The sequence below is a fragment of the Erithacus rubecula genome (assembly GCF_903797595.1).
Source record: "Erithacus rubecula genome assembly, contig: scaffold_788_arrow_ctg1, whole genome shotgun sequence".
Lineage (NCBI taxonomy): Eukaryota > Metazoa > Chordata > Aves > Passeriformes > Muscicapidae > Erithacus > Erithacus rubecula.
In genome coordinates, this window is record NW_027635551.1 from 22,575 (window position 1) to 39,865 (window position 17,291).

Below are 17,291 nucleotides of genomic sequence, written 5' to 3' on the forward strand. Positions count from 1 at the left end.
AGGGGGCTTGGGGTGTCCCCTCTGTCCCCCAGCATTTTTGGGGTTTGGGGGACATCGCTGTGCCTCTGTTCTGGCGGGACTCCATCTCTTTGTCCCTCTGTCCCTGGGGACAGAGCTGTCCCCAACACCCCGCCCCATCCTGCCTTTGTCCCCCTCTTTGTCACCCATCGGTGCCGTGTCCCCCCATCCCGGGCTCTGGGGACACCCCGCCATCCCGCTGCATTTTTGGGGCGCACCGACCCCTCCTGTCCCCCCCCAAAGCCCCCCAGTTCCCCCTCGGTTTCCCCCCGGAGCGGTTCCTGCTGCCTGATCACTCGGAGGGATCGGAGGCATTTGCCTCTCGCCGTATAATTTATGCAAATGAGCTCTGTAATTAGCTGTAATTTCAAGGCACGGCTCGGGGTTTCAGACACTCGGTGGCGAGAGGAGATTCCCCCCCGGAACGCGTCGTGATTCCCTCCCCGTGGGTGGTCCCAGCTCTGCTTGGGGGGGCTCCAGGAGCCCCCAGATCCCAAATCCTGCTCCCCCTCCAATCCCCCCAGTCCTCCCAGTTCTCCCAGTCCTGTGCCACATTCTGCTCCCCAAATCCTGCTCCACCCAGTTCCCCCAATCCCCATCCTGTTCCCAGACCCCAAATCCTGCTCCCCTCAATTCCCCCAATCCCCATCCTGTTCCCAGACCCCAAATCCTGCTTCTCCCAGTCACCCAAATCCCCACCCTGCTCCCAGACCCTAAATCCTGCTTCCCCCAGTCCCCCCAGTTCCCCCAATCCCCATCCTTCCCCCAGACCCCAAATCCCCACCTTGCTCCCAGACTCATCCCAGCAGGATCCCAACCCAGGGTCTGTGTTTTGGGAAGGGTCCAGAGGTCCCAGTGGGATTTTGGGGTGCTGTGCTTGTGGGATGAGGTGGTCACAGCCCCCCCCAGATCCTCATCCCTGTCCTACACTGGTGGAGCACTGGGAGAACTGGGAGTGGAGGGATGTGGGACAGGCCACGTGTGCAGGGGTGGCTGAGGGACATTTGGGGACCTGGAGCTGCCTGTGGTGGCACAGGGACTGTGGGAATAGGAATGGGAATGGGAATGGGGATGGGAATGGGAATGGGAATGGGAATGGGAATGGGAATGGGATGGGAATAGGATGGGAATGTAAATGGGAATGTAAATGGGAATGGGGATGGGAATGGGGATGGGGATGAGGATGGGGATGGGAATGGGGATGGAGGATTGGGATGGGATGGGGATGGGATGGGAATGGGAATGGGATGGGGATGGGAATAGGATGGGAATGTAAATGGGAATGGGAATGGGGATGGGAATGGGGATGGAGGATTGGTATGGGATGGGGATGGGATGGGAATGGGAATGGGATGGGGATGGGAATAGGATGGGAATGTAAATGGGAATGGGAATGGGGATGGGAATGGGGATGGAGGATTGGGATGGCCAAGTCTGTCCCAGAGATCTCTTGGTGGCCACGATCCGGCCCCCAGGGCCAGCCAGAAAGCCCGAGCCCACCACCCCAACCCCAACAACACTCGGGGGTCCCCAAACTGCAGCAGCCACAGGAGCAGCCCCGGATCCTCCTGGGCAGGCAGAGGAGAGGGAACACAGAGAGCCTGGGCTTGGGGTGCACCCCAATCCCCCACATGCGCCCTACAGAGTCCCGTGCATGTGTTCACCCCCATTTCTGCACAACCAGCCCCCACCAGCTGCTTCCCATGCCGGGACCCCCAGGGCAGGATCCCCCTCCCCATCCCAGGATCCCCCTCCCCATCCCAGGATCCTCCTCCCAATTCCAAGATCCCCATCCCAGGATCCTTATCCCCATCTCAGGATCCCCCTCCCCATCCCAGGATCCCCATCCCAGGATCCCCCTCCCCATCCCAGGATCCCTCTCCCAATTCCAGGATCCCCCTCCCCATCCCGAGATCCCCATCCCAGGATCCCTGTCCCCACTTCAGGATCCCCCTCCCCATTCCAGGACCCCCATCCCACGATCCTTATCCCCATTTCAGGATCCGTCTCCCCATCCCAGGATCCCCCTCCCCTTTCCAAGATCCCCCTCCCCATCCCGAGACCCCCATCCCAGCATCCCCCTCCCCATTCCAAGACCCCCATTTCAGGATCCCCCTCCCCATTCCAAGATCCCCCTCCCCTTCCCGAGACCCCCATCCCAGCATCCCCCTCCCCATTCCAAGATCCCCCTCCCCATTCCAAGACCCCCATCCCAGCATCCCCACCCGTTTCCCCCCTCCAGCAGCCGGCCCGGCCCGAGCCGTGGGGCCGCGCTCAACCCCACGAGGCAGCCGCGTTTCGGTGGCGGCGGCGGTGGAGCCATCCCTGCTGGGATGATGAAAACCAGGAGTTTTCCCCGAGGCCAAGGAGGAGCCGCCTGCACCCTCCGCCCGGCCGGGCGCTCGCCGGGAGATGCGGGCTCGCTCCCACGCGCCAGCCCCGTCCCGGCTCTGCGGGGCCACCGCCGCCTTCTCCCGTGGGATTTGGGGGATTTGGGGGATTTGGGGATCCCATCATGCCCATCAGGGTCGCCCCATGTGGTTGTGGTGGCCGCCAGCCCGGCGCAGGGGTTTGAAATGGGGACACGACGCGCCGGTGATTAAGTGGCTCCACTGGCCGTGGTGTTGTCACCCGGGGTTTGTCCCTCCCGGCAGGGGACACAGCTGTCCCGAGCTGGGACAGGCTCAGCCAGCACCTCCTGGGTTTTTTTTGGGGGTGCCCCAAATCCATCGGGGTCACGGTGGGTCCCTCTGACCCCAAAATTGTCCCGCGTGTCCATTCCTGTCACATTTACCCCGTGGCACAGAACTGCAACGGGGGGCACTGAGCCCCCCACGGGGACAGGCGACATCCCTGCGGCCACCTCTGCGTGTCACCCCCGGGATGGGGCGCACAGAGGGTGGCAGAGGAGTGCGGCCACCCCTGCGTGTCACCCCTTGCTGTGGGGACACTCCGGGGGTCTCCGGAGGGGATGGCAGGAGGAGAAGCCACCTGTGTGTCACCAATAAGAGATGGGGGGACAGCTGCGGTGCTAAATGGGGGGTGGGGACAGACGGAGCGCCCGGGGGTCCCCAGGACGGGGGAGGGGGTGGCAGGAGGAGGCGGCCACGGGCGCAGGGAGGGAGGGAGGCGGTTGTTGCTTTCTTCTTTAATTACCCCCCTGTTTGCGGTGTCTGCTGCGAACTTCCCGTCCCCTCCCTCCGCTTTCATCCGCCGGATCCTGGGACCGGAGCCGGCTCCTGTCAAGCGGCGGGGCTGCGGCTCTGCCTCCAAGGGTTAAAATCACCGGGGCCGGGGGTGGAGCTGGGCGGGGGGGAGGCGGAGGGAAGAGCCCGGCCGCCGGGCTGGGACCCGGCCATTCCTGCTCGCCCGGCCCAGTGGGTGCCCGGTCCCTGGGGAGCCGCGCGGGTCCCTCGGGGTCCCCTGGGGAAGCAGGACGCCGATGAGGACGGGCCCGCCGGGAGCTCGCTGCCGCTAGACCCGTACGTACCCCCCGCTGCCGCCGGGATCGGGGATGGGACCCCCGCCGTGGGGTGGTCGCGGGGACCTGGCTGCTCTGACCGACGGCTGGGACGTGGCTTCTCGCCGTGCTGGCCACCGAGCCCCGGGGCTCCCGGTCTCGCCACATCCCGGGACCCCCTCCCGTCGGGATCGCGATTTTTCGCGTGGGGCTGAGACCCCCTCCCGTGGTGCGGGGTCCTGCGAAGGGCTGGACAGTCTGGACCCCCGGTGCGCCCCCAAAATTTCCCCCGGCCAAGCGCGACCCTCTCCCCTCGGGATCGCGATTCTTCCGTGGTGCGGGGTCCTGCGAGGGGCTGGGCAGGCTGGACCCCCGGTGCTCCCCCAAAATTTCCCCCGGGGAGCTCGGGGAACGCTGCCGTGGGGACAATCCCCAACTCTCTGCACCCCCCCGCGACCCCGCAGCATCCCCCCGCGACTCAGGGCATCCCCCTCCCCAAAATCCGCGGCATCCCCCGAACCCCCGAAGCCGCTGCCGCCGTTCCCCCCGTCGGTGCTGCCGGTGCCGGGGGCAGCGGCGCCCGCCCGTCCCCGCCGCGGGGCGAGGCACCGGCGGAGCTGCAGACGGGGCCGGGCCGCCTGTGCCCAGCCCGGCCCGTGACTCACGGGACGCTTCAGCCGCCGCTGCCTCAGTTTCCCTGCGGTGAAATGGCCAACGCGTCGCTGAGCCCCGCCAGGGAGGGAGGGAGGACGCTGGGGGCCCCTGGGGATTTTTTGTCATCATTCCCGGATGGAAAAATGTCCTGGGAGGTTCCGTGCCTGGCTGGGACAGGCCCGTGGGAAGGGGGGGTTGTCCCAGCGCTCCCCCCGTCCCGGTTGTGGGTCTTTCTCCCCGAATTTGGAGCTGGGATGGGGGGGATGGGACCCCTGAGCCGAGGGGGGATTGTTGGGATTGGGGGGTGGCAGGAGAGCGCGGTGGGGCCGTGCTGGGTCTGGTGGGGTGGGACCGACCCACGGAGGGTCCCTTCCCTTTTTTGGGGAAATGGGGGATGGGATCCCTCAGCCTCCAGATTTGGGGGGCCCGTCCGTCCCAAACCCCGTGACGAGCTGTCACCGCCGCATTCGTGGGTTTGACCCCAATTTCGACCCCGTGGGGAGCAGGGGTCTGGGGGGGAGGGGGAGCTCAGGACCCCACTCGTGTCCCCAGGAGGCAGGGACAGTCCCCAGGAGGGCGTCCCCAAATTTGGGGTGAGCAGAGCTGAGCCCCCACTGGGGAGCAGGACCCCAAAATCTTTTCAGCTGCCACCCCGGGCGGGGGGGGGGGGGGGCTCGAGGCCGAGCCCCACCTGTGTGGTAGCACAGATACAGCTGGGATCTCTCGGGGGATTTTGGGACACCCCCAAACTCCCACCCCGATTTTTGGGGTCTCCCCGCCTTCCTGGGTGACACCTGGAGGGGGAAAACGATGTCCCCACGCACCTGAGGGGTCTTCAGCATGGTGGGACTTGGAATCAAAGTTTTGGGTGATCACAGTTTTTGGGAATCACAGTTTTGGGGTCGGGGTGCACTGGGGGGGTCAGGCCCTTCTGTTCAGGGCATTCCCCCACCCCAAATCTTCCAACACCCCCCAAATGTGTCCCTAAGGGTCTGTCCCTGTCGCACGCGGGCTGGGGGTGGCCGGGAGAAGGAGACGGTGACCAGAGGGGGGTTCCAGGGAATTTGGGGGCCCCGGTGGGAAGTCGGGGGGCGGGAGCCGCTGGTGACAGGTGGATTTCGACACCGGGGTGGGGCCGGTCCCCAGTGGGGTTTGCACAGCTCCCGCTGAGTCACGGCCGCGCTGCCGGGAGGCTGCGGCTGCCCCGGGGGTCTGGGGGTGCCCTGAGGGTCTCTGGGGGTGCCCCGGGGGGGCTTTGGGGGTGCCCTGAGGAAACCAACCCCGAGCTCAGCTTCAAAGCGCTGCCGGGGGCTCGGCCCGCGGCTCTGCTGCCTCATCCCGCTGCCAACCAGCCCGGGGGTGCAGCCCCTCCCCCAAAAAAACAGCCCGAGGGGTCCCTGATGGTTTCCCAGCCCGGCTGGGGTGCGGGGCAGACAGGTTGGCCTCGTGGGTGGCGTGTCACCCCCCGTGGGTGCCGTGTCTCCCCTCCGTGGGTGCGCCATGGGTTTGGGGATGTCACCTGCGTCCCCCTGGGGACCCGGGCAGTGTTGGGGGACACGGTCGGGGAGGTGACAAGGTTTGGATTTTGGTTTGGATTCTGCAATTAGGCACCGGCCCCTCCGGGCTGCAGACGTGACCCGCGGGGCTGGCACAGGGACAGCGGGGGCGGGTGTAAGGGGTGCCCCCCCAAATTTTGGTGCTACCATCCTGTGTCACAGCAATGTCACAGAGCAACGCAACCCCTTAGTGGGGAGGGGGCTCAGCCACCCCCAACCCGCAGGGACGTCGGGGGGGGGGTGTACAGATCTGCGCCCCCCTTTCTCACAGCTCCTCTCCCCCCTCCCCGCCCGCCCCGCAGGTCTGTGCGCGCCGCCGCCCCGCGATGCTGACGGCGGTCTGCGGCTCCCTGGGATCGCAGCCCTCGGACGCGCCCCGCGCCTCCCCGACCCACCTGGACCTGCAGCCGCTCCAGCCCTTCCAGCCCCACGGCCCCGCCGCGCCGGGGGCTCCCGATTTCTCCTCTCCGCTGCCCCCACCCGAGCTGCCTCTACCGGGGCCCGACGACGCCGCTTTCGCCGCCCCCGGTGCCTACGAGCCCCATGGCCCCCCGAGGTTAGAGCTGCCCCCCGACGGCCCCGCCGCCCCCGCAGCCTACGCCAAGCTGCTGCCGGCCGCCCCGGACATGGCGCATCCTTACGAGCCTTGGTTTCGACCCCCGCACCCCGGAGCCCCCGGCGAGGAGGGCGGAGGCGTCAACTGGTGGGACCTCCACGCCGGAGCAGCCAGCTGGATGGAGCTGCCCCCCGCGCAAGGGGCTGGGGGGCTGCAGGTGCCCCCCGCGCACCCCGGCTTGCCCGCGGGCTTGGGCGGCTACGGAGGGGGCGAGCACCAGCTCTGCGCGCCCCCCGCCCACCTGCTGCCCCCGCCGGCTCAGCATCTGCTGACAACCGAAGGGGTGAAGGCTCTGGAGGGACCCCCGGAGCCTCGGGGGCCGGAGGGGGAGGGCGGGGGGCGGCCGAAAGGAGCCCGGCGAGCCGTGCCCAGGGGCGGGGGGCAAGCCGCTTGCCGCTGCCCCAACTGCCAGGAGGCGGAGAGGGGGGGTCCGTGCCCCGAGGGGGTGAAGCGCAAACACCTGCACAACTGCCACATCCCCGGCTGCGGCAAGGCTTACGCCAAAACCTCCCACCTGAAAGCCCACCTGCGCTGGCACAGCGGCGACCGGCCCTTCGTGTGCAACTGGCTTTTCTGCGGCAAGCGCTTCACCCGCTCCGACGAGCTGCAGCGGCACCTCCAGACCCACACGGGCGCCAAGAAATTCTCCTGCCCCGTCTGCGGCCGCGTCTTCATGCGCAGCGACCACCTGGGCAAGCACATGAAGACGCACGATGGGGGCAAGGAGGGCAACGAAGGCGAGGGCAAAAGCGCCGGGGAGGCGGCGGCAGCGAAGGGAGGCAAGAGGGAGTCGGAGGGGGGCACGGCCGCCCCCACAAACTGAGTCGGGGGGCACACGGATGGAGGTGGGGCAGGGGGGACCCTCAGGGCCGGTCTCTGAAGGGATTTCGGGTGGTGGGCGCAGGGCTGGCACCTTGTGCCGGGAGCGGTGGCGAGGAGGGGACAGCGCTGGTGGCGCGGTGTCGGGGAGCGCCGCACCGGAGCTGCCCCGTGGCGGTTTCACTTGTCCCGCTCTCCCTCCTCCTTTTTTTTTTTTTTTTTTTTTTTCTTCTCCCTCCTCCCCTCATCCTCCCCCGGCTTCCCAAATTTTTTTTTTTTTTGGGAGGCTGCTGGCAGGCGGCGGGGCTGTTTGGGAGGAACATCAATGGGAGCCGAAGGAGCAGGAGCTGCCCGGGCACGTCCAGCTCAAAGGGGAGGAAGGAGAAGGAGAAAAGGGAGACAGGAGAGGAGGAGAAAACTCGGGGGAGCTTTGGCTCGGGGAGAGGCGGCCGCAGCCCCTCCGAGCCCCCTCCCCACAATCCCCTCCAAATTTTGGCCCCCACGCCGTGCCACCCTCGAGGTTTTGGCACAGCGACCCACGGGCGACACGCGGGGGTCTCGTGAGCTGGCGACATCCCCCTGGAGCCGGCGGGGGTCCCCCACTCTTTGGATCCCCCCCTTTTCTCGTGGGGGTTTGAGGATGTGAAACCCACTTTTAGCCTAAATCGTGGCTAAAACGAGGGGGAAAAGAGGAAAAAAAAAAAAAAAAATCCTGATTGAATGTGAGCCGTGGGGGAGCTCGGGGGGCTGCGGGGGCCGCGGCGGGCGAGCGGCGGGCGAGCGGCTGGTTGCCCAAGCGCACACCTGCAGCTTTCCCACACCCACCGCCGCAGCCCCGGGCGGGAAGCAGCGGGGCGGCCGCGGGCCCGGGAGAGCCGGGACGGCCGCATTCCACCGGCCCGGCACGGCCGCGCTGCCCCGAGACCCCCGCCCGCCCCCCGGTGCCGCCCCGTTCCCTGCGGGGCATCCACTTGTCCCTTTTTGGGGACAGCAGCCACCCCCGCTGTCCCCTCAGGGACTCCGTGTCCCCTCCGTGCATGCTGCCCGTTCCCCCCCCCCCCCCCGTGGCCCCCTCCCCGGGATCCCGTAAATTCCAGGGAATTCTGCCTGGTCCCCTCCCCCCCGTGCATGCTGCCCGTCCCCCCGGGGACCCCAGAGCTGTCCCTTCCCCCACCCTGGGGACACCCCGGGGTTTTCCCCCCACCAGGGACCCCCGTAGTTTTTCTCCCCCTGTCCCCAGAGCACCCCGAATCTGTCCCGCACCCCTGGCTGGGGTGAATCTCGGTTTTTTTGTTTTAGATCTTTTGGGGTCTTACACCCCGATTTTGGCAGAACCCCTTGGACACAGAAGGAGAAGCTAAACCCGGGACATGGGGAGGGGGGGGTTTTGGGGGGGGGTGGGGTTCACTGGCTGCTCAAGGCACCCCGGGGGTCTCCCCCCGGCGCTGCCCCCCAGCCAACACCAGTTCAGACCAGTTGGGAATCTGGGGAGGGGGGGAGATTTGGGGGGAGGGGGGCTGACCCCCCCGCTGTGGCCCCATCTTGGGGGTTTTGGGGGGGGCTGCCCGGGCTCGGAGCACCCCGAGATCAGGGAGGGGGGAAGGGGTAGAGGTGAAGTCGAGTTGGGGTCCGTGCCCAGAGGGCGCCCCGAAGCCTTCGGTTTTGAGTGTTTTATTATTATTATTATTAATTATTAATCATTATTAATTATTAATATTATTAATTATTATTATTTTATCAAGGTGAAGCCAGGCTTTGCCGCTCGAGCAGAGTGGATATCCCAGGCCGAAGGGCTGTGAGGATGAGGAGGGGGTAGGACCACTCTGAGGGTCCCATCCCTGTCCCCATCCCTGTCCCTGTCCCCACGGGGGTGTCGCAGTGGGGCAGGGACGAGCCGTGGGGTTGGGACCCCCCAGCACGAGGTGAAGTCTCGCTGGGGAGGGGTCTCCAAGCCCAGCACGGCCACCACTGTCCCCTGGGCAGGACTCGGGTGACCTGGGCTGCGCGCAGCTCTCGAAGGACGTCCCCGACTCCGCCTTTTGCCTTTTCCAGCACAAAATCCCCCCCTCGGTGCCCCCCAAATGAGGGGGGGGGACGGGACCCCAAAGGGACTCAGGACCCTCCCCAAATATCCCACAAGTGTGGCACCAATGGGATTTTAGAGCCCAGCTCCAGCAGCGTTTGGGGAGGGGGCTCCGTCCTTTTGGGGACGCAGATTGTGGGGGCTGCACCAAGGGTGGGGGTCCCACGGCCACTCTGGGATTTGGGGTTCAGCCTCAGCGAGCTGTCAGCTGGGGGGGGGTGGGGGCAGCTGCGCTCAGCCCCCCAAGGTGCGCTCAGCCCCCCTCAGGTGTGCTCAGCCCCCCCTCAGATGCGCTCAGCCCCCCAGGTGCGCTCAGCCCCTCAAGGTGCGCTCAGGCCCCCCCCAGGTGCGCTCAGCCCCCCAGGTGCGCTCAGCACCCCCTCAGATACGCTCAGCCCCCCAAGGTGCGCTCAGCCCCCCTCAGGTGCGCTCAGCCCCCCCTCAGATACGCTCAGCCCCCCCTCAGGTGCACTCAGCCCCCCCTCAGGTGCACTCAGCTCCCCCAAAGTTGCGCTCAGCCCCCCCAAAGTTGCGCTCAGCCCCCCCTCAGGTGCACTCAGCCCCCCCAAAGTTGCGCTCAGCCACCCCTCAGGTGCGCTCAGCCCCCGCACCCCCGGGGCTCTGCCTGCCGCGATGGGGCAATGAAGGCTGTAAAACCGGGTGGGGAGGGACGGCGGCCGGGAAACCAGTCCAGCCTGCTGCGGCGTGGGGATCCCGGCCCCGCGCCCCGAACCGCCGCGTCCCCCACCCACCCCCGGGGCAGGGAGGGACCGCCATGGAGTGGGGGAGGCCCAGGGGGAGCCCCCAGCCCGGAGAGGGGAGAGTTTGTGCTGTGAAGAGGCTGCGCGGGCTGTGGGGTTTGGGTTTTGTACTGGAATAAACGCCGCGTGTTTTCCACGCTCCGGCTCTCCGGCTCCATCGCTGCTGAAGGATGTGGGGGCTCGGCACCCTCACCCCAAATTTTCCCTGTTAAAGGACTTGGGGGTCCGACACCCTGACCCCAAATTTTCCCTGTTAAAGGACTTGGGGGTCCGGCACCCTCACCCCAAATTATCCCCACCAAGGGTCTCAGGGGTCTGAAATCCCGACCCCAAATTATCCCCACCAAGGGTCTCAGGGGTCTGGAATCCCGACCCCAAATTATCCCCACCAAGGGTCTCAGGGGTCCGGAATCTCGACCCCAAATTATCCCCACAAAGGGTCTCAGGGGTCTGGAATCCCGACCCCAAATTATCCCCACCAAGGGTCTCAGGGGTCCGGAATCTCGACCCCAAATTATCCCCACCAAGGGTCTCAGGGGTCTGGAATCCCGACCCCAAATTATCCCCACCAAGGGTCTCAGGGGTCCGGAATCTCGACCCCAAATTATCCCCACCAAGGGGCTCAGGGGTCTGGAATCTCGACCCCAAATTATCCCCACCAAGGGGCTCAGGGGTCCAGCCCTGCGCCCCCACTCTGGCCTGGGCTCTCCACGGTTTCCCAGGACGGGGACACGGGGGGCTGCTGCCTGTGGGGGTGACACGGGTCGGGACGAGCCGAGCCCCCCACGAGGGTCACGTCCTGCACCCCCCGGGCTCGGGGCTGCCCCGCGGGCAGGGCGGTGCCCGGGCAGGTCGGTCCGCATACCGCGGGCCGGGCGGGGAGCTGCCCACGCCGCTGCTGCCCACGAAGGTTCGGGGATGCCCACGGAGGTTCGGGGTGATGCCACCCACGCGGGGCTCTCACCCACGGGATCCTCCCCCAAGCACACACCCGTGCTCCCAGTCCCTGCCCCACGGGAGGAAAATTGGGATCCTCGCCCCCGGTTCATTCGGGAACGCCCCCGATCCACGTGGGTGCCGGTGTCAGTCCTGGTGCTGTTCCCGGTTCCGGTCCCGGTGCTGTTCCCGCTCCTGGTCTCGGTCTCGGTCCCGGTCCTAGTCCTGGTCCGGTCCCAGTGCTGTTCCCGGTCCCGATATTGTTCCCCGTCCCGGTCCCGGTGCTGTTCCCGGTCTCGGCCCCGGTGCTGTTCCCGGTCCCGGTCCTGGTCCTGTTCCCCGTCCCGGTGCCGGTGCTGTTCCCGGTCCCGGTCCCGGTGCTGTTCCCGGTCTCGGTGCTGTTCCCGGTCCCGGTCCCGGTCCCGGTGCTGTTCCCGGTCCCCGCCGCTGCCGTCGCGCGGCCTCCGGCCACCGGGCGCCGCCGTCGCGCGGCCGGGGCTGGACCGGGCGGGCCGGGGCGGGGCGAGCCGGGACAGCGGCGGCGGAGCGGGAGCGGCGGCAGGTCCGTGGGCACGGGGGTCCCGGGGGGTCCCGGTACCGGCGCTGAGGGAGGGGGTCCCGTCCGGGGGCGGTGCTGGAGGGATCCCGGTTCCCGGGGGGCGGCTCCGGTCGGTGCGGAGCTGCGGGGTCCCGGGGTGGGGGGTACCCCCCAACTCACCCCTCTGTGGGATCCCCGATGTCCCCAAAGTTTCAGGGAGCGCGTCATCCCACAGCTGAGCCGTGCTGAGCCCCAGAGCGACCCTGGGGACACACCAGGACGGGGACAAGGGGGTGACATCCCCCTCGGTGCCTCCAGCCCTCCCCGCGATGGGGTCTCTGATGCCCCCCCAGCTTCACGCACCCCTCCATCCCTCCAAACTCCCTCCCCCAGCCCCAAAGGGACTCTGGGGACACATCCAGGGGGGGACAGGGGGTGACATCGCCCTCGGTGCCCGCCCAGCCCAGGTTAGGATGGCGGGCCAGGCTCCTGTGCCCTCGTCCTGCGACTGTTTCGTGGCGCTGCCACCACACACGGCGTCCCCCGCCGTCATCTTCGGCAAGAACGCCGATCGTCCCCGGGACGAGGTGCAGGAGATCGTCTATGTCCCCGCTGCCACACACCGGCCTGGGGACAAAGTCCAGGTGAGACCGTGCTGGGGCCGAAGTGGCTGAAAGGGGTCGGTGCATCTGGTGTCAGGTCACCCGCGTGTGTCCCCTCACTGTCACTCCTGTGCTGGGGTGGCTGCAGGGACAGAGCATTGAGTGTGTCACCCCCCGTGTCACCTCCAGAGCACATCCCTGAGCCAGGGTGGCTGTAGGGGACAAAGCATTGAGTGTGTCAGGTGTCAACACTGTGTCCCCCGTCTGTCACCCCCGTGTGCCAGGGTGGCTGCAGGGAGAGAGCATTGAGTGTGCCAGGTGTCACCCCCATGTCCCCGTTCTGCCACCCCCGTGTCCCCTCCGTGTCACCCCCGTGTCCCTGCCGTGTCACCCCCGTGTCCCCGCCGTGTCCCTGCTCTGTCACCCCCGTGTCCCTGCTCTGCCACCCCCGTGTCCCCGCTCTATCACCCCCGTGTCACATCCGTGTCACCCCCGTGTCACATCCGTGTCACCCCCGTGTCCCTGCCGTGTCACCCCCGTGTCCCCGCCGTGTCCCCGCCGTGTCACCCCCGTGTCCCCGCTCTCTCTGTCACCGCCGTGTCCCCCGTGTCCCCGCCGTGTCACCCCCGTGTCCCCACCGTGTCCCCCGTGTCACCCCCGTGCCCCCGCCGTGTCACCGCCGTGTCCCCCGTGTCCCCGCAGTGCACGTACCTGCAGATCGAGCAGGTGGAGCGCACCCACGCCGTGGTGCTGAGCCGCCCCGCCTGGCTCTGGGGCGCCGAGATGGGCGCCAACGACCGCGGCGTCTGCGTGGGCAACGAGGGCGTGTGGACACGCGAGCCCACGGGCCAGGAGGAGGCGCTGCTGGGCATGGACCTGGTCAGGTGAGGGTGGGGAGGATGGTGAGGGTGGGGAGGGTGGTGACAGTGAGGATGATGAGGATGCTGAGGATGTTGAAGGTGCTGAGGACAGTGAGGATGGTGAGGATGTTGAAGGTGCTGAGGACAGTAAGGACAGCCCCCTGTCCCACCCCCAGCGCTCTCTGCCGGCACAGGCTGGGGTTGGATTGTGTGAGGATGGTGACAGTGAGGATGCTGAGGATGTTGAAGATGCTGAGGACAGTAAGGATGGTGAGGATGGTGAGGATGGTGAGGATGATGAGGATGTTGAAGATGCTGAGGATGCTAAGGATGGTGAGGATGCTGAGGATGCTGAGGATGTTGAGGGTGCTGAGGACAGTAAGGACAGCCCCTGTCCCACCCCCGGCGCTCTCTGCCGGCACAGGCTGGGTTTGGGATTGTGTGAGGATGGTGAGGATGATGACAGTGAGGATGCTGAGGATGTTGAAGGTGCTGAGGACAGTAAGGACAGCCCCCTGTCCCCGCTGTCCCACCCCCGGCGCTCTCTGCCGGCACAGGCTGGGGCTGGAGCGCGGCGGCTCCGCCCGGGAGGCGCTGGATGTGATCACGGCTCTGCTGGAGCGCCACGGCCAAGGCGGCAGCTGCAAGGAGGAGCCGGTGCCCTTCGTGTACCACAACACCTTCCTGCTGGCCGACCGCAGCGAGGCCTGGGTGCTGGAGACTGCCGGGCGCTACTGGGCGGCGCAGCGCATCCGCGGTGAGCGGGGAGCGGGCGGGCTGGGAGCACCGGGAGTCCCGCGGCGCCCCGAGTGACCGCTCCGCCCCGGGTGGAACAGAGGGAAGCCGCAACATCTCCAACCAGCTGAGCATCGGCAGCGACATCGCGGCCGAGCACGCGGGGCTGCGGGAGCGAGCGCGGAGCCAGGGCTGGTGGAGCGGGAGCGGCGAGTTCAGCTTCGCCCGCGTTTTCTCCCTGGAGAAGCAGCCCCCGCGCATGGAGGCTGCCAAGGCCAGGTTCCAGGCTGGGAAGGAGCTGCTGCGGCGGCACGAAGGTGGGGACAGGGTGGGGACAGAATGGGGATGGCACAGGGACAGGGATGGGACGGGACAGCGGCAGGAAGGGGGATAGCAGAGGGACAGGGATGGGGACAGGACAAGGACAGAGATGGGGACAGGACAAGGACAGGGATGGGGACAGGATGGGGAGAGGAGTGGGGATGAGGACAGGAATAGGGATGGGGACAGGACAGAGGCAGGAGGGGGGATAAAACAGGGACAGGATAGTGATTGGGACAGGACAAGGACAGGGATGGGGTTGTGAACAGGACAGGGATGAGGACAGGAATGGGAACAAGAATAGGGATGGGGACAGGCATGGGGACACAACAGAGGCACGAAGATGGATAGGACAGGGACAGGGATGGGGACAGGAGAGGGATGGGGACAGAACAAGAGGCAGGAAGGAGGATAGGACAGGGATGGGGACAGGACAGGGATGGGGACAGGACAGGGATGGGGACAGGGATGGCCACCCATGGTTCCCCAAAGGTTGTTCCTATGCCGGCACATCCCCAGTTCCTGAGGGCAGATACGGGGATGGCCACCCACACCCGTCCCCAGCGTGTCCCCGTGGCCGAGCTGGCAGTGCCGAGCTGGCTCTGCCTGTCCCCGCAGGTGACATCACGGCAGAGACGCTGATGTCCATCCTGCGGGACAAGGAGAGCGGCATCTGCGTGGACAGCGAGGGGTTCCGCACGGCCGGCAGCATGGTGTCCGTGCTGCCCCGCGACCCCGCCCTGCCCTGCGTGCACTTCTTCACCGCCACCCCCGACCCCTCCAGGTGAGCCCCGGGGCGGGGATGTGGAATTCCCTGGAATTCTGCTCTCTCATCCCGGCTCCTCCCCCAGGTCTGTCTTCAAGCCCTTCGTGTTCGTGGCCGGCATCAAGCCGGCGCCGCAGGTGAGGTCCCCGAGCTTCCCGCAGGATCCCGCCAGGCAGATCCCGCGGTTCCGCAGCTCCGTGGATCGGCGGCACGAGCTGTACCGCCGGCACCAGGCGGCGCTGGAGCGCGCGGAGCGGGACCCGGTACGGCAGGGCCCGGAGAGCACAGGGATCCCGCAGACCCCAGAGACCCTGCAGACCCCGGAGACCCCAGAGAGCCCAAAGATCCCAGAGACCCCAAAGATCCCAGAGACCCTGCAGACCCCGGAGACCCCAGAGAGCCCAAAGATCCCAGAGACCCCAGAGATCCCAGAGACTCTGCAGACCCCAGAGATCCCAGAGACCCCAGAGTCCCTGCAGACCCCAGAGATCCCACAGATCCCACAGACCCCGGAGACTCTGCAGACCCCAGAGATCCCACAGACCCCAAAGATCCCAGAGATCCAGAGACCCCAAAGATCCCACAGACCCCGGAGACTCCAGAGACCCTGCAGAGCCCAGAGATTCCTACAGACCCCAGAGACGTCAGAGAGCCCACAGACCCAGAGATCCCAGAGACCCCAGAGATCCCAGAGATCTCTCAGACCCCACAGACCCTGCAGACCTCACTGACCCCAGACCTCACAGACCCTACAGACCCCATAGACCCTTCCCCACACTACAATGGGATCAAACACTGAGCTCTCTGATCCCACTCTGGATAGGACCAGCTCTCTGATCCCACCCTACAAAAGAATCAAACCCTGAACTCTGATCCCACTCTGGGATTGGGACCAGACTCCCTGAGCTCTCTGATCCCACTCTGGGATGGGATCAAACCCTGAACTCTCTGATCCCACCCTGGATGGGACCAGATCCCCTGAACTCTCTGATCCCAGTGTGGATAGGACCAGACCCCCTGAACTCTCTGATCCCACTCTGGCTCTCTGATCCCACCCTGATTCCACCCTGAATAGGACCAGCCTCCCTGAGCTCTCTGATCCCACTCTGGCTCTCTGATCCCACCCTGATTCCACCCTCAATAGGACCAGCCTCCCTGAGCTCTCTGATCCCACTCTGGCTCTCTGATCCCACCCTGATTCCACCCTGAATAGGACCAGCCTCCCTGAGCTCTCTGATCCCACTCTGGCTCTCTGATCCCACCCTGATTCCACCCTCAATAGGACCAGCCTCCCTGAGCTCTCTGATCCCACTCTGGCTCTCTGATCCCACCCTCAATAGGACCAGCCTCCCTGAGCTCCCTGATCCCACCCTACAATGGCTCTCTGCTCCCACCCTGGATGGGAGCAGACCCCTGATCTCTGTGTTCCCAGCAGGAGTGGGGTCAGAAGCTGCTGCAGACCCTGCAGGAGCTGGAGAAGCAGGGCCTGCAGGGGATGAAGGAGCTGCTGCAGGGCACTGCCACCCCCTGCCCCGAGGAGCTGGCTGACCTCTTCTTGGACTGCGTGGAGGCCGAGATGAAATTTTACACCTAAACCCCACACAGGTGGGTGGGCTCAGCTCCCCCCACGGATAAGGACCCAAAAACATTCCCAGATTCTGGCTTTGACCCTTCCTGAGCCCCTCCATGGGTGCCAGCATCCACTTTACCCTGGAGGAAGCCCCAGACCTGGAATGGGGTGCAAAGGGAAGGGCAGGGCTATGGGATGGCACTGGGATCCCTCCCCACAGCCCTGTGTGTGCTTTCCCCCCATTCCCAACCCCTCAGGATGGCTCTAGGGCACACTGGGCTGGGAATAAACACTTTATTCCCGGCTGCTGCTGCTGCGGGATATTTGGGATAACTGCCCATTCCCTGCTGCTGCTTTGGCACCAATCTCCTTTCCCAGAGCCTCGCCTGGGGGCTGGATGGCGCCAGCAGCTCGCTGCGACTCACCGGATGCCACCAGAGGCGACAGCAGTGTCCCTCGGGGGCGGAGCTGGCACCATCGGGGTGTGTCGCTGTCGCTGTCGCTGTCGCTGTCGCTGTCGCTGTCGCCGGTCTCTGCCAGCCCCGGCAGCACCGCCCGGCGCTCCCGCAGCTCCTCCAGCCGCTCCCGGTGCTCGTCCCGGCTCTTCCTCCTCCTCCCCATCAGCTCCCGGCTCAGCTCCACCGGGAAATCTGCCGGGAACAGGAATTCCGGGAGCTGTGGCACTGCCAGCGCTGAGAACAACAGTGTCCCTCTCCTGTCCCCCACTTTGTCACAAGTGAAGCGAATTCTCTGCTCTTCATCCTCCCTCCTCCTCCTCGCTGCTGCAGGAGCCTCTTCCCGGCTCTTCCTCAGCTGTGTTTTCATGGATGGGATGGAAATTCAGCTGCAGGAGGTTGGGAAGGGCTGACAGCACCAGGGCCCTGTGGGAAAAATGAAGGAAAAGCCAAATTTTCTATAGATGTGGAATTGGGGATGGGTGTCCCCCATCCTCCTTCAGCCCTGGATGGGTGAGGAGGGATTTGAATCCTTGGCGTT

At 66.2% G+C, this 17,291-nt stretch overlaps 2 protein-coding genes across 3 annotated transcripts; both read left to right on the forward strand.

Moving 5' to 3' along the window:
* Positions 1 to 3,361: 3,361 nt before the first annotated feature.
* Positions 3,362 to 7,541, forward strand: SP6 (Sp6 transcription factor). Its single transcript, XM_079333088.1, has 2 exons — positions 3,362 to 3,500; positions 5,991 to 7,541. Exon 2 carries the CDS (start codon positions 6,015 to 6,017, stop codon positions 7,125 to 7,127), a length of 1,113 nt encoding a protein of 370 aa, XP_079189214.1. The 5' UTR covers positions 3,362 to 3,500; positions 5,991 to 6,014; the 3' UTR covers positions 7,128 to 7,541.
* Positions 7,542 to 11,892: 4,351 nt separating this feature from the next.
* Positions 11,893 to 16,802, forward strand: SCRN2 (secernin 2). 2 transcript variants are annotated; one of them, XM_079333086.1, is made up of 8 exons: positions 11,893 to 12,085; positions 12,746 to 12,927; positions 13,461 to 13,660; positions 13,740 to 13,955; positions 14,578 to 14,743; positions 14,811 to 14,988; positions 16,158 to 16,330; positions 16,674 to 16,802. In XM_079333086.1, exons 1-7 carry the CDS (start codon positions 11,915 to 11,917, stop codon positions 16,317 to 16,319), a joined length of 1,275 nt encoding a protein of 424 aa, XP_079189212.1. In that variant the 5' UTR covers positions 11,893 to 11,914; the 3' UTR covers positions 16,320 to 16,330; positions 16,674 to 16,802. The 2 variants fall into 2 exon arrangements, with proteins under 2 accessions (XP_079189212.1, XP_079189213.1); XM_079333087.1 differs by having other exon boundaries at positions 16,161 to 16,330.
* The last annotated feature ends 489 nt before the right edge of the window (positions 16,803 to 17,291 follow it).

Bases quoted from the DNA above. Each gene is read 5' to 3' on its own strand.
- SP6 (XM_079333088.1), top strand. From the start codon at position 6,015: ATGCTGACGGCGGTCTGCGGCTCCCTGGGATCGCAGCCCTCGGACGCG.
- SCRN2 (XM_079333086.1), top strand. From the start codon at position 11,915: ATGGCGGGCCAGGCTCCTGTGCCCTCGTCCTGCGACTGTTTCGTGGCG. The intron at 13,661-13,739 runs GTGAGCGGGGAG...CGGGTGGAACAG, and splicing joins GGCGGCGCAGCGCATCCGCG to AGGGAAGCCGCAACATCTCC. The intron at 14,989-16,157 runs GTACGGCAGGGC...CTGTGTTCCCAG, and splicing joins AGCGCGCGGAGCGGGACCCG to CAGGAGTGGGGTCAGAAGCT.